The sequence below is a fragment of the Cetorhinus maximus genome, chromosome 11 (genome assembly GCF_964194155.1).
Source record: "Cetorhinus maximus chromosome 11, sCetMax3.hap1.1, whole genome shotgun sequence".
Taxonomy (NCBI): Eukaryota; Metazoa; Chordata; class Chondrichthyes; order Lamniformes; family Cetorhinidae; genus Cetorhinus; species Cetorhinus maximus.
Genome location: NC_135889.1, coordinates 68,709,746 through 68,725,420, shown reverse-complemented (window position 1 = coordinate 68,725,420; position 15,675 = coordinate 68,709,746). Strand labels below are relative to the sequence as shown.

Genomic DNA, 15,675 nt, shown 5'->3' with positions numbered 1-15,675 from the left:
ATTCTAAATTGCTAAAGGAAGTGGGAGTGAGATAGGAGAAGGGCTTGACATAATCTTCCAATTTTCCCTAAATACAGGGGATGTGCCAGAGGATTGGAAAGTGGCAAATGTGACACCTTATTCAAGAAAGGATGTAAGGGCATTCGTAGAACTACAGGCTGGTCAGTTTAACGTCAGTGATGGGTATAATTTTAGAAACAGTAAAGTGGAGAGAAAAATCAACCAGCACTTGGAGGGCGTGAGTTAATTAAGGAGAGCTAGCGCAGATTTGTAAATGGCAGATAGTGCTTCATTAATCTAATAGAAATTTTTGCTAAGGTAACGGAGAAGCTTGATGAAGCGAGAGCAGTGGATATTGGGCAGAATTTTATGTCCCCGTCGTGGTGTGGGCAGCGCCATAAAATGCAGCAAGCTGTTCAAAAGTCCATTTACTTGAGTGAGGCTAGAATATTCCACCAGCTGGAGGGGCCGTAAAATTCCGCCCATTGTCTTTATAAGAATTTTAAGAAGGCCTTTGACAAAGTGCCACATAAAAGACTGGTTGACAAAATTGAGGGTCATGGAAATTGGAGGGTCACTGTCAGTTTGGATTTTAAAAATTGGCTAAAGGACAGAAAAGAGTGAGTAAGTGGTTGTTTTTCATTCTGGATAATGGTAGACAGTGGTGTTCCCCAAGGGCCAGTGTTCAGACCACTGCTTTTTCTTCAATATCTCTTAATGACTTGATATTGGAATACAAAGTAAAATTTCAAAATATGTCAATTCCAAATTTGAAGGTGTGGCTGAAGCGAGGATGATGGTTAGAATGGACAGACAAGTGGCAGATGGAATTTAATACAGAGAAGTGTGAGATATACACTTTGGTAGATGGAGTAGGAAAAGGCAATTTAGACTAAATGGCACAGTTCTAAGAAGTATACAGGGACAGAGGGGCCTGGGGATTTATGTGTATAGATCTTTGAATGTGGCAGGACATACTGAGAGAGTAGTTAACAAAGCATATGGGATGTTGAGCATCATAAATAGAGGTATCGAGTTAAAAAACAGGGAAGTTATGCTGAAGAGCTCTGGTTAAGCCACAACTAGTTATTGCATCCAAGTCTGGTCAGCACACTAGGAAGGATGTGAGAAGATGCAGATGAAATTTACCAGAATGGTTCTAGAGATGAGGGATTTTAGCTACAAGGTTAGGATGAAAAAGCTGGAGTTGGATCAAAGGAGATTGAGGGGAGATTTGAACAAGATGTAGAAGATTGAGCGATGTAGGTAAGGTAGACAAAAAAGCTGTTCCCATTAGCTGATATTGCAAGGATGAGGGAATACAGATTTATGACTCTGGGCAGGAGATGCAGGGGGATCTGAGGAGGACCGTTTTTATGCAGAGTGGTATGCCCTGAAACTCGCTCCTACAGCAGTGGTGAAAGCAGAAACAATGAATCATTTCAAAAGGAAATTGGTGGCACTTGTGTGAAATAAACTTACAGGGCCATGGGGCTAGAGTAGAGGACTGGGACTCTACAGAGAGCTGACATGGACTCAATGGGCCAAATGGCTTCCTTCTGTGAAATAATGACTCTGGGTGGAATTTAATGCCCGGCCTGTGGTGCATTCGATAGCTGGGGGAGCATTTAAGCAGGTGGGTACCGCTACCATCTCTCCTCCATTGATGGGTGGGGTGGATCATCTTGCGGGGAGCACAACAAGCAAACCCATGTGGGTATGGTTTATCCTTAATTTTCCTGACAGTACAAGTACTGTTAGGCAGCCTGTAAACATCTACCACCTGTGTTCTTTTAGCTCCGCCTATTATGACTTTATATCTTGATTTTCTGAGCAAAGATTCTTTCTCTCTATCTTTATTATCAGGGCTACCCCAGAGCCCGTACCTTTTCCATTTTTCTATTCTTATTCCTATTCGAGGATCCTAGAATATTTAGTTCCCAAAACTGGTCATTCTGCAGCCACGTCTCTGTGCTGGGAACTAGGCCAAACTCATTTATTTCTCTCCAAGTTCTTAATTCATCTGCTTCATGAATTGTGATTTTTTTTCACACATTTCAGATTATAGTGCTTTTAGCATTAACTTTCTGTTTTTCTTGATGTTGCCCAGGGCTCTAATGCCCTGTGATCTTTGTTAAGCTCTTTGTTTATTTTTACCCAAATCGCTACTCTGCTTTGCTGCCTTCTACTGCTTTTGAATTTTCATACTGCATTTGAATTTTCTCTCTCTTGAATCCTTCCACGCTTCCTTCATTGGTTTTATGCCTTTCTGCTGCCCTAGTTATTTGATTTGCCAAATATCAGATATTTGGTTCCACACAGGTTGGAGCCTGCCCCAACAGAACAGCTGCCTCTTTCCCCAGTACTGCTGCCAGTGTCCTGTTGAAGTGAATTATAACTCTAACGTCTTTTTGACGGCTACCCCAGGTTAGGAACACTCCCCCAATAATCACCCTCACTTGAGTTCAAAATGTGCACTGCCTGCAGACACTTGTTTTGGGTCTGAGCAAGTAAACCACTTTTCCCCCAAGGAAGATAATCATCAAGGCATATTACCTTCTTCCAATTAGCCTTTTAAACAATTATCAATTAGGTTATAATTTCCCAGATATTATAAGGGTCCGGTGAGGGGGGGTGGGGTGGGGGTTCACTTCAAAAATTGTATTTCCCCGCTTTAGGAGAATATAGAGAGGAGGTTCTTAAGCTGCTTACAAAAAACTACATGAGATGTTATATTTTACTAACTAATTTACAAGTTTATATCGAACCGTTTAACATGCACTACACTTTAAAGTGGATAAGTATATCGCAATGCTAAAGACTATAGAGAGATGGAAAAACATAATTTTAGTTCTAATATAAAATCTAGTAAAAAGAGACTTTAAAAAAATAATGCTACAGACAAAAATCTCTTTGGATGTCCATCATATAGTTAAAGCAAAGTATTACCTTAAATCCCTGAAGAATTTTAGCTGTCTGAATAGTGGGACACAAAAACAGTTCGTTTAAAGTGTCCTCTTCGACAGCTTGAGAAGCATTGGTTTAAGATTTCCCCTTAAACCCTTCTTCAATACTTCTGAATTTTTGGCACAAAGCCTGTATCTTTATACCCCACTAAACTAAATTGCATAATCACTAGCAGCTATGGGTGCTGCTTCCTTGTTTAAACTCCTCCCTTTTGATTATCTCTTTGGCCTCATCTACACAGGCAGCAAGAACCTTGTATGCGTTTGATGAGTGCAAAGGCCAAAGCTCTTCCATCACTGGATCCCATTATCTCGCAATTGCACCATGTCCACTAACCAGATCTTGACCACTGCCTAACCGAAGGGATGCGACTACCTATTGGATTAGCATGTCCATGTAACTCCTTCCCTCATCGAAGCCCTGCTATGGCAGGATCTCGGAATCCAGCTCAATGATTTTGAATTGAGGTTCCTTGCAATGCAGCAGCATCCTGCAGATATAGTTGGCCAGCATTGCAAAGCTCTCCACAAACTCCCACGTGCTGCTGTTTCAGCACACCACCTGCCCTGCTGACGATACCTACCCTTGTTTTATTTATTTATATAATTGAAGTTTACATATTAATTAAGTTAGCATATATCATTTAGTGTTTTAACTCATTACTTGATCTAGTTTTAAGTTTTAGATAAACTAAATATTTACTGATAACTTAGCCAACTTATGCTGTGATGTTACTTCACGTTCTTCTGTTATGTCACTCTTGGCCTTGCCATTTTAGACAATTTATCCTCATTGAATAGAAGACGATAATGGGCTGAAAAATATGGATTTTAATTTTCACTTTTCATCTAATGTTCTTGCAGACATTCTTAGATGAGTTGCACGAAAGTGGACATTTGCATTCCATGTCTACCTGGATGGAATTGTATCCTGCTATCAGTGCTGATATTAGATTTTCCAAAATGTTGGGCCAACCTGGTAAGACTTTTTCAGTTTCCCCCAAACCTTCAATTTCTCTGCGTATGCCTAACGTATAGAACAAGTTAAATTTTTCTCAAATATTCATATTGCTGAAAAAAGATACATTTTTTGTCGAAGTTTTTCGTCCTGCACTCATCAACGGCTTGACCAATCAGAGTCAAGCTGCCTGGTTTAAATTTCAAGCAATGCTTTGCAGTTAACTGTCAGTCAGCATCAACTGGTTCATTCTTCATGGCAACACCTTTACCAATCAGAGTATGCTTGCCAACCAATCAGCTCTCTCTTCTCATACAGTATAAATATGTTATTTCCCCTGACATTGATATTTTCTTGCGAATTGTCCCGATGAGTGCAAGACGAAAAGCTTCAACAATAAAGTCTTTTTTCAGCAATACTCAAGTTCTGTACTACCAAAAAACTACATATTCATATTTTCTATTATGTGCTGAATTGCCATTGTGTCTTTAGGATCTACTCCACTCGATCTCTTCAAATTTTACGTGGAAGATCTAAAAGCACGCTTCCACGATGAAAAGAAGATAATAAAAGATATTTTAAAGGTAAATGCAAAGCATATTGAGTTCATTTGTGAAAATATACAGTAATGGATTTATAACTTACAAAATATGGTGCAAGTGGCTAGCTTGTTGTAATCTACAATTGACGACTAGAAACCTCTTGGTCCTTATTTGTTGCAAAAGAGCTTCGACAGGACTTTAGCCAAGAAAGCCAAATACTCATTGGAGAAATATATTGTGATCTTGTAAGTGGCATTATAAATGTTGTAAGGAGCAGTGTGAGCTGGTAATAAGCACATACCGAGACTGACAAAAATACACTTGTGCATTGCAAGGAACTTCAGCACTGAGATAACTGTTCATTTTCCTTGTGGAAAGGTTTATCATATCACAATGCTTCTGATGATCTATCTTCTCTGTAATGTGTAATTTGGTTGAATACTCATAGGTACATTTTTTTCATTTGTAAAATACATCTTCACTTGCACAAAGCAAGACCTCCAGACAGGACACACAAATCTATAGCAAAATAAAAATACCTGGGAAAACTCAGCAGGTCTGACAGCATCTGTGGAGAGGAACACAGTTAACCTTTTGAGTCCGTATGACTCTTCAACAGAACTAAGGAAAAATAGAAGAGAGGTGAAATATAAGCTAGTTTGGGGGGTGGTGGGGGGGGAAGGGAAGAGTCATACAGACTCGAAACGTTAAATGTGTTCCTCTCCACTGCTGTCGGACCTGCTGAGTTTTTCCAGGTATTTTTATTTTGTTTTGTTTTGGATTTCCAGCATCCACAGTTTTTTGCTTTTACGTAAATTTATAGGCCTGAGTTTTTCCCGCGTTGGGCGGAGACGGTCGCAGAGCTGACCGCCACCCGCAATCGGCTCGGCATCACGATTTCACGTGTGGATCGCGAGCGGTAGCGCTGAGCGCTACCTATGCGAGCAGGGGTTGGAGGGAGAGTTGGGGTCCAGCGCTCTTTCATGCATGCGCGCAAAAGAGCACTTTAGTCTCCCTAAGGCACAGAGCTGCCTTAGGGAGATTGAAGCGCTTTTTAAAGAAATTATTAAAAACATTAAAAATTTAATGAAACATGCCCCCTTATGTGACTGTCACATGAGGTGGGGCATGTTTTTATTTTTCAAAAAAAGTTTTTATTCAATTTGTAAAAGCTTTAGGAAACCTCATCCTGCTTGTGGATGAGGTTTCCTAAAAAACTTAAAGGCTGCTTGGCCTTTTTGCCTGCCCGCCAGCCATTAGATTGGACGGGCAGCGTAAATTTTTAGTTAATTAGTACATTAATGGCCTTAATAGGCCTTTCAATTATCGGCGGGCACGCACCCGCCAAATGAAATATAGCGCGTCATTTTACATTCCAGCGTGTCGAGCCCACCCTCCACACACCGAATGTAAAATCCTGGCCATTGTGTGTTTGATAGATGTAACCCATTCAACAGGTTCTAACGGAACAAAACAAAAATGATTAAGACAAAACCATCATCACAAAAGTGTATTAGAAGTTATTTTAGTAATGCATTTTGTCTTTGCTAAATGTTTTATGAGCAGTCATGTGATACAACAACTGTGCAAGTGTGATGACCCTGAAAGATGTGACATGCACTATTTTCCCTGCAGGATAAAGGTTTTGTGGTAGAAGTAAATACTACTTTTGAAGAATTTGGTACAGTCATTAGCTCAGACAAGCGAGCAGCCACACTTGATGCTGGTAACATTAAACTTACTTTTAACAGTGTAAGTAGCTTTTTAAAAAGTTTGTTCAATAAAATGTGAAGTTCACAAAATCTGATGTTTCCCCAAAAGTTGAGCGCCTCACAATATGGACTTGTAGAAAAGATATCTTAAAATCATGAATAATTTTCCCAAGTGCACTACCTTAATTCCCACTCTCCCACGAAGACCTTTTCTGAATACTCCATCTTCGGCTCTACTCCCAACTTCCCAATAAGATCATTCACAACCAGTCCAGTGCTGTTCACTTCACTGTAAAGGACTTGAAGTCCCTGCATTAAGCCTTTGCTTATGCTTTTCTACGATGTCTTGTACTCTACATGCACTACTTCTGTGCATTGCTTTCCAAGAGTCCTTCGACAGCACCTTCCAAATCTGTGGCCTCTACCGCCTAGAAGGACAAAGGGGAGCAGACACATAGGAACACCATCACCTGCAAGTTCTCCTCTAAGCCACACACCGCCCTGACTTGGGAATATTGCCGTTCTTTCACTCGTGCTATGTCAAAATCCTGGAAGTCCCTTCCTAAAAGCGTTGTGAGTGTATCTACACCAGATGGATTTCAGCAGTTCAAGGTGGCGGCTCACCATCGTCTTCTCGAGGGCAATTAGGGATGAGCAATAAATGCTGGCCTTGCCAGTGTAGCTTACATCCCATATTAAAAAAAAATAAAAATCCCTAGTCCTGTGCTGCCTCACTTCCAGTCACATGTGTTTTCTTGCTGCAGCTTTACCACGTCCCTGTGACTAGGCAGGAATCTAGCTCAGAATGACAATAGAAAGCGAAAGACAAATGAATAGCTAAATGTAAAGAGTATGATCCAAACTAGAACGATACTTATAGTGAGAGACATGCCATTTAAAAAAAAATGATAATGCAAGCAATATATCTAATTTGATCTATTCAGAATGAGATAATCACTTGTGATTTATCATAGTTGTTGGAGAAAGCAGAAGCTCGAGAACGTGAAAGAGAAAAGGAAGAAGCTAGAAAACTAAAGCGAAAAGAAACTGCTTTCAAAAGCATGTTAAAGCAAGCGACTCCTCCTCTTGAGCCAGAATCAAATTGGGATGAGGTATGTATGTGTTAATGCCTTTGTGAAGCAATGAACTAATTTCATATTGCAAATGTAATGCAATCCTGATGTATTATGCTTTTTTTGATTTTCAAGGTATGCATTTGAGCTTGTTGAAGTTCATAGACTAATATTTTCCTTTCAGGTCCGAGATAGATTTGTAAACGAGTCTGCTTTTGAAGACATTACAGTAGAATCTGAAAGAAAAAGACTTTTTAAGGAATTTCTACAAATTCTTGAGGTAATTATGGAAAATCTTAAGAGTTGCATTGCTTTTATTTGATATTAATTTCAGTAATCTAGCTATTGTTTCAGAAATGGAGTATGGAATATCAGAAAATTTTTGACATGATATGCAGTGATGTGTAAATGCAATGCAAAGATCAATGCAATGCATCAATTCATTTTAATCTAAACCCAGGATAATCAAAATAAGCAAAAGTCAAGTTACTTCAGATGTGGAGTTCAGTTTTGCTGTCATCCCTAAATTATACATACCCTTTCATCATTTTGTCTGCTCCTTCTTCTCCCTTCATGCATACATTTCTTTTGCTTATTAAAAGGATATACCAAAGGTTAATTCCTTGTGTTCGGGCCAGTGTTTCAGCTCAGCTCAGTGTAAGGAGATTAGAATAAACTGACACCCCATTTTTTCCTTCCCTCTCTGCAGAGGAGCTGACCCAGTCCTTACTAAAGGACACACTTGAGTTTTGATAACTCAGCATATACATCTGTTGACAGCTGAGCTTTTCTACAATTTGCCTCAGTACTGTTGTATTAGGGCAAGAGAAATGGGTTAAGATTCTCACTCCTGATCACTACCAAGTGACTACTGCTAAAAGTGCACACGTGTACACTGTGTGAGGACAGGACTAGGTTTAGCTCAGATTCCTGTTGTGCTCAAATAATTTACCAGCACTCAGTTGAGTTTTGGACATGAATAGTGATTACTCTGGAAAGGTACTTAACTGCAAGCTGCACTAGTGGATCTGTACCCATGCCAGAAGAATTGTTGCCTTGTCAATATTAGAAGATTAGTGTAATTATTTGTTTTTTAAGTTCACAATATATGTCACTATTTTCAAGAGCAGGGGATTTCTTCCCTCTCCCCTGGCTAACATTTATCCCTCAACCAGCATCACTAAAGCAGAATATCTGGTCATTAACATATTGCTGATTTTGGGGCCTCACTGTGTGCAAATTGGTTGCCATGTTTTCAGCATGTATGCTAGACAGCAGAAGCAGCATGTGATGGAGCCAAGTGATCCCCCACCAATGGATCAGATCAAAAGCTCTGCCGTCCTGCCATATCCAGTCTTGAATGGTGGTGGGCAATTAAACAACTAACCGGAGTGGGTGGCTCCATAAATATCCCATAATCAATGATGAAGGAGCTGAGCATGTCAGTGCAAAGGACAAGACTGGAGCATTTGTAGCCAAGTTCAGCCAGAAGTGCTAAGTGGCTGATCCATCTCGGTCTCCTTCTGAGGGTCCCAACATCACAGTTTCCAATCTTTAGCTAATTTGATTCACTCCACGTGATATCAAGCAACGGCTGAAGACATTGGATACAGCAAAGGCTATTTGTCCTAACAACATCCTGGCAGTAGTACTAAAGACTTATGCTCCAGAACTAACCATGCACCTAGCCCAGTTGTTCCAATACAACTACAACATTAGCCTCTACCTGACAATTTGGAAAATTGCGTAGGTATGTTCTGTCCACAAAAAGCAGGACAAATCCAATCTGACCAATTAACGCCCCATCAGTCACTTGAGATCATCAGCAAAGTGGTAGAAGGTGTTGTCTACAGTGCTATCAAGCGGCACTTGCATGGCAATAACCTGCTCAGTTTGGGTTCTGCCAGGACCACTCAGGTCCTGTCCTTGTTACAGCCTTGGTCCAAACTTGGACAAAAGAGCTGAAATCAAGAGGTGAGAGTGACAGCCCTTGACATCAAGGTACCTTTTGACTGAGTGTGGCATCAAGGTGTCCTAGCAAAACTGAAGTCAATGGGAATGAGGGTGAAAACTCTACTGGTTGGAGTCATACCTGGCACAAAGGAAGATGGTTGTGGTTGTTGGAGGTCAATCATCTCAGTCCCAGGACATCGCTGCAGAAGTTCCTCAGGGTCGTATCCAAGGCCCAACCATCTTCAGCTGCTTCATCAATGACCTTCCTTCCATCATAAAGTCAAAAGTGGGGATGTTTGCTTATGATTACACAGTTTGTAATAGCATTTGCAGTTCCTCAGATACAGCAGCAGTCCGTGCCCACATGCAGCAAGACATAGACAACATTCAGGCTTGGACTGATAAGTGGCAAGTAAGATTGCTACCAGACACATGCCAGGCATGCCCATCTCCAACAAGAGAGAATCTAACTATCTCTCTTTTTGACATTCAATGGCATTACCATTTTTGAATCCCCTACCATCAACATCCCAGTGGTTACCATTGACCAGAAACTGAACTGGACCAACCATATAAATACTGTGGCTACCAGAGCAGGTCAGAGGCTGGAATTCTGTGTCAAGTAGCTCCTTTCCTGACTGCCTAAAGGATGTCCACCATCTAGAGGTCAAGAGTGGGTTGGAATACTCTCCACTTTACTGGATGAGTGCAGCTCCAACAACACTCAAGAAATTCAGCACCATCCAGGACAAAGCAACCCGCTTGATTGGCACCCCGTCCACTACTAGTGGCAGCAGTGTGTACCAGCTACAAGATGCACTGCAGCAACTCACCAAGGCTCCTTTGACAGCGCCTTCCAAATCAGTGACTTCTGCCCTGTAGAACGACAAGTGCAGCAGATGCATAGGAACACCACCAACTGCAGTTCCTCTCCAAGCCACATGCCATCCTATTTTGCAGCTATATCGCTATTATTCCTTCACTGTTTCTGGGTCAGAATCCTGGATCTCCCTTCCTAACAGCACTGTAACAGTACCTACGCCACATGGACTGCAGTGATTCAAGAAGGCAGCTGTACACCATTTTTTCAAGGGCAGTTAGGAATGGGCAACGAATGCTGACCTAGCCACATCCTGTGACTGAATAAATTTTTAAAAAACATAGTCTTCGCCTAAAAAAACCATTGCAGAATTTATCAATATACTCTTGATATCTCCTGACCTTAGTTTTTAAGTTTGTGTGATTTGATTTTCTCTTTGCAGAATTTTTAGTAGAGGCTAGCGCTCTGAGCTTCTGTTGCCAAAAATAATTTATCTGTCTTGCTGCACAGGTATGTATCGTTTGTTAGCTGTTTGTCATCCAAGTTTTTTTTTCCCTTTATGCAATAGCATGAATGCCAGCATCATCATTCAAAGAGCAAAAAACATTCCAAGAAGTCAAAAAAGCATCACAGGAAGCATTCTCGTTCTCGTTCAGTAAGTGCTTGCATTTTGATTTAATTATCAAAATGGTATGGTTTGGTGAACTGATTGATACACAGAATGAACACAAACCTACTGATATGTTATATCATAGTCTGCAATTTTGATTATTGCTTTTGGTCAAGTGTACAAGCAGATACTTAAGCCCTGATTTTCCACTGTTATGTGGTACTAATTGCAAACAGTGACATTGGGATGCCTGTTTCAAACAGGTTGGCGCTTCATTTAAAATATTTCTGAAGTTGGGGTGCCCTGCACTTCATTTTCTGGTATTCAGGCATTTCCTGGTGTTCAGGTATACAAGATGTCAATCCTGAATATTGTGGAATGGGCATTCAGGTTTGCTAGGGATCAACTGTGGCTGTTGCTGATTTAAATGACCCAGGTAAGTAAATTTAATACTTGCCATTTTTGATTATTTTGGTCATTTATCTTTTGTTTTTTCTCCTGTCAATTTTGTTTACATGAACTTGTGTGTTAATTGTTCAATTCCACCTCTACCAAACACTATTACTGGCATTAATGGTTATCCCAATAAACCTCCCTCTGCCTAAAGTGTTTAGAAGAGGAGGAGGAGCATCAATCAATGGACATCAAGGACAGGAAAGTGCTCTTTGCCCACCCCATGGTACCCTGGTAATTGTCAAGATAATGTGTATGCAAAGTAAGCTGCAACAGTAGATTCAAAGGCACCAGCGAGATGGTGAATCCTAAATATATTAATGTTGGATACCTTCATGGAAGCATACAGCTAGGAATTCAGATCTGCCATGGACACCTTCCTGGGTTCAGTGAAGAAATGAGTCTTCGTTTACTCATTGTCCTGTATTTACTTGGATCTGGGAATATAACAATGAACCATCCTTGTGATTTGAACCAGAGCTTAATGTAGGTTGGCAATGGCAAGGGTGATAGGTGCACTGGGGGTGATGGGGAATAAAATATGTGCAGCCGAGTTTTAGGTGAGCTATTCTATAGTAGGAAGAAGCATAGAGTACTGGCTATGATCAGAATTGTTTAGTTCATTTTGTACAACTTGTATTTATGTATAAATAAAATAGAGAACACACAATACTGACCTGATTCAGTGAGTCACTTTATTTAACCAAAGCGATCTCTATGCACTGTGTCCAAGACAGAACCCTTTTCCCTGTGGTATCCTGCCTTACCAGCCGTTTTTGTTGGTCTTCACTGCTTGACTGCGTTTTCTGCCCTGATCTGAAAAGTCAGACTGCTTTTGGTGTTCTCATCTCTTTTTTCCTCTTTTGAAAGCCTGACTGAAGCTACAGCTTGTAGACGAAACCAATAAGCCATCACCACCACCTGTGCCCCATCATTTCATCTCCCCCACCATCATCACCAACCCAACCCCCCCCACCCCCCGACACACTGTTCTGAGCGAACTCCACCAAAACTGACTTAGCAATGACCTCAGTGAAGTTTCTTAGATTGTAGATTGTCCCGGCATAAATGAGTGTGAACAGTCAATGCGATGTTAAATGATCTTTTATTGCCCTTAGGATGTTAGGTTTCAGATGCTCCATCTGAAACATAACACATGCCTGACAGTTCGCTGCTCTATGAATGTAACTCCTTTAAAACACATTTAACTTAAAACACACATTAAAAAAATCCTAATCTGATCCTTTTGTGGAAAATTAGTCTTGAAGTGTGATATATGCCACAATCCTGTTTCAATGGTATTAAATGAAAGGAAGTGTATCAGGGTATTTCAGCAGCTAGTAGACACTGGTTGCATCTAAAAAGATGTCACCAATGATAATTGCATTTTCTGGCATAGCTTATCTGGTGGCAGTCATGGCAAACTGCCATTATAGGATTTGGATCACGAAAGTGTTAAATGCAGAGATGTGCCTTTTACAGCTGTCATGCAGTGTTGAGCCGCCATATCCTAGGACAGTAACAATTGGTTGTGGCCTGAAAATTGACTCCATGCCTTTGTCATTCTGACCTCGAATCTAGCATCCTCACAAAGATTTCATGCACCATTACTGTCATTTTAGCAGGATTAACTGTGAGAGGCTGGTCTTTTGGTTTCATTTTTCTTCTTTCCTGTCTTCCCGTTTCATACTTGTCAAAGGCTGCTAAAAGGTTGAGATGCTTTCTGAGCCTTTCCTAAGGTTTAACGTAATCATTGTAGCCTGAAAAGTATCAATGTCAGAAAATCTAGCCTTCTATCTCAGTGCCTTGCAGCTCCACTGATAAGTACCTGTATTTAATCCTATAGGGCTCAGAATCAGAGGATGATGATTATCACCATTCTAAGAAAAAGAAGCGTTCCCATTCAAAGTCCCCTTCAGACCGAACCTCAAGTGAAGAATCAGGTAATCTAAACCTTGTTAGTGCTTTCATATATTAACTTAAAAATTTTCAGAAAAATCAGGTTTTAAACATTTTCTCTTATACCTAGAGCGAAGTTACAAAAAGTCTAAAAAACACAAGAAAAAGGGTAAAAAGAGAAGACGCAAGTCTGTAAGTCTCAACTGCATTTATATTTTCAGTAATTTACTGGTACCTATAGAGATGGGATATTTAATATTGAAGTATTGATTAGAAACTGGTCTCCCTAAAGCATGTTTTCTGATAGCTGATCCTTATCTTAACTCTACCCTTCAACCTTTCTCTCCATGGTCACTGTTGTTCTGAAATGTCCTGCTTGTTCCTTCTAAGTGTTACCATTCTACATAATTTCCCTTCTTCCTGCATCTGAGCCACCTACTCCAACTCATTGGCCCAGATCATCCAATGAAAATGGTGGTAAATGTTGAGACATTCACTGCTGTGCATTGGGACACTAAGGTAGTCCCAACTCATACTTCCCAGGGCAGAATTATGCCGACCAGGCCGCTTTGAGAATATCTCTACAGTTTAAGCTCTGACATAAAGTCAGTGGACTTGGATTTGATGTCCTATATGATATGACTTTTTAACAGAATATGCAAATGATCAATTAACCAGGATGTAAAACAGCATGTGACCAGCTAGTGGTGTATGTGAGTGGTTGCAGCTGTTGCTGTGAGTAATGGTGGCTGTTGATTCCAGTTGGACTCGTCAATTAAATCAAATCTACTTATAGTTTACCAATCTAGTGTGTGTAATTGATGGGTTTGCGTACAGGAACCCAGAAACAAAATATGGTGGCAGCGTTGAGTTTGAAGACCACAGGAGGACCCACAGACAAGATTTGGTGCAATACAGACTGAATGCAGCAAAGGCAGAAGCTGTATGTACATTGAAACACTGGGTGGCAGAGTCCCTCTACAGATAGTAATATTTTGCAGAACAGTGAGTATCTGATTTGTAGGATTGCCGGATCGGTGGTGCATGGGAGCAATGAGTCAGTTCAGGATTGTGCTGGACAGTCGATTTTGAATGGGGCAGAAAAGCTGCAGACCCATTGAGTGCCATTCCCGTGCAAAGGATGAAAATGTGCAAAACAGGAAAACAGCGCCACTGGAATGTGTAGAAAAAACCTGAACTGCAACCCAAAAAAAAGAGGAAAGATAGAAAACATCTCTCCATTGAGTAAGGAGGTTACAAATCCCCTATAAATGGGGAGCACCTGTAAAAGACAGGGAACATCAGGCAAGTGACCACCAAATTCCCCCCAGCATGAACTGTCCTATCCAAATGTTCTATCCAAATTTAGCCCCTTAAGTAAAGGATGGAATTATGCTTCTTAGATTTGTCCGTTGCAGAACCGGATAGCAAGTGATAAAAATCAAGATAGCCATTGGAAACGGGGGTGGGGGGTGCGGGGGTTCCATAGAGTCAACGTTTCGGGCCCATCTGGGGAGATCAGAAGGACCCTGTTAATCTGTGGAACATGCTGGAGGAGCAGCTTTGTGTAAAGGTGAACTTCAGAGTACACCAAAACAAAAACAGAATTACCTGGAAAAACTAAGCAGGTCTGGCAGCATCGGTGGAGAAGAAATCAGTTAACGTTTCGAGTCCTCATGACCCTTCGGCAGAACAGTTCTGCTGAAGGGTCATGAGGACTCGAAACGTCAACTGATTTCTTCTCCACCGATGCTGCCAGACCTGCTGAGTTTTTCCAGGTAATTCTGTTCTTGTTTTGGATTTCCAGCATCCGCAGTAGCTTTTAGCTTTTTGTTTTTATTTCAGAATACACCAATTGGATTTGATGGCTGACAGATTATAGCCACAAGAATCAATTGATCAGTTCGTCAGCAAGTACCGTGATAAGGGTAGGGACTGTAATTTGTCAGAAACTGAGCTGTCTGAAAGGATAATTGAACAAGTTGTGGCTTTAACGCCAATTGAAGCCTTCCAAAAAGACCTTTTGGAGAGAAACGTCACCATATTGACACAATACTAAATGGTAGCAGAAACTATGAAGCCATTGTGGCACACGCACACTAACAGCCAAAATCATCCCAGAGGCAAAAGCGACATTTTATTCATCAGAATGCCAAAGCTTATGTACCTGGAACATCGGGAGTCAATGATACGACCTACAACAGCCAAACTAACTGCATGCAATGGGTCACATATACATTGCATTGGTGCATTAACTTTGAAATGCAGCAACAGCAAGTCTGCATGGAAACCACAATATTCTACATGGTCGACACGAGCAGACCAGCAGTAGCATGGTTACCAGTGTGTACAGAACTCGACGTTGTGACCATTAACGCGATCACCAATGCCCCAATTGCGGCAGAAGAGGCCAAAAGTAGTTGCATTGAGTCAGTCCATGACCTTCAACAGATATACTCAGACAGATACAATACTATAGGAAACTTTAGAGGTGATGCTGTGCTACACCTTAGAAACAATGCAATTTTGTCAGTTGACACTTCTAGAAAGCGCAGTGTGCACATAGAGGAGAAGCTTAAAAGCGAGTTGGTTGACATGGAACATAATGGCATTATCCACGGACTTGGGGGCAAAGAAATAAATACAATAACTCTCACTAGAGAAAAAGTACTAGGGAAACTAATGGGGT

General features: G+C 40.9%; 1 protein-coding gene across 6 annotated transcripts in view; it reads left to right on the top strand.

Moving 5' to 3' along the window:
* The window catches only part of prpf40a (PRP40 pre-mRNA processing factor 40 homolog A), a 70,249-nt gene that overhangs the window by 44,260 nt on the left and 10,314 nt on the right, over nt 1-15,675 (top strand). For all 6 annotated transcript variants that reach the window (XM_078552183.1, XM_078552180.1, XM_078552184.1 and 3 more), the window contains 8 exons: nt 3,831-3,945; nt 4,417-4,508; nt 6,102-6,218; nt 7,153-7,290; nt 7,436-7,531; nt 10,593-10,679; nt 12,934-13,030; nt 13,117-13,178. In XM_078552183.1, coding sequence (XP_078408309.1) covers nt 3,831-3,945; nt 4,417-4,508; nt 6,102-6,218; nt 7,153-7,290; nt 7,436-7,531; nt 10,593-10,679; nt 12,934-13,030; nt 13,117-13,178 — 804 coding nt within the window. The remainder of the gene's footprint in view (nt 1-3,830; nt 3,946-4,416; nt 4,509-6,101; nt 6,219-7,152; nt 7,291-7,435; nt 7,532-10,592; nt 10,680-12,933; nt 13,031-13,116; nt 13,179-15,675) is intronic.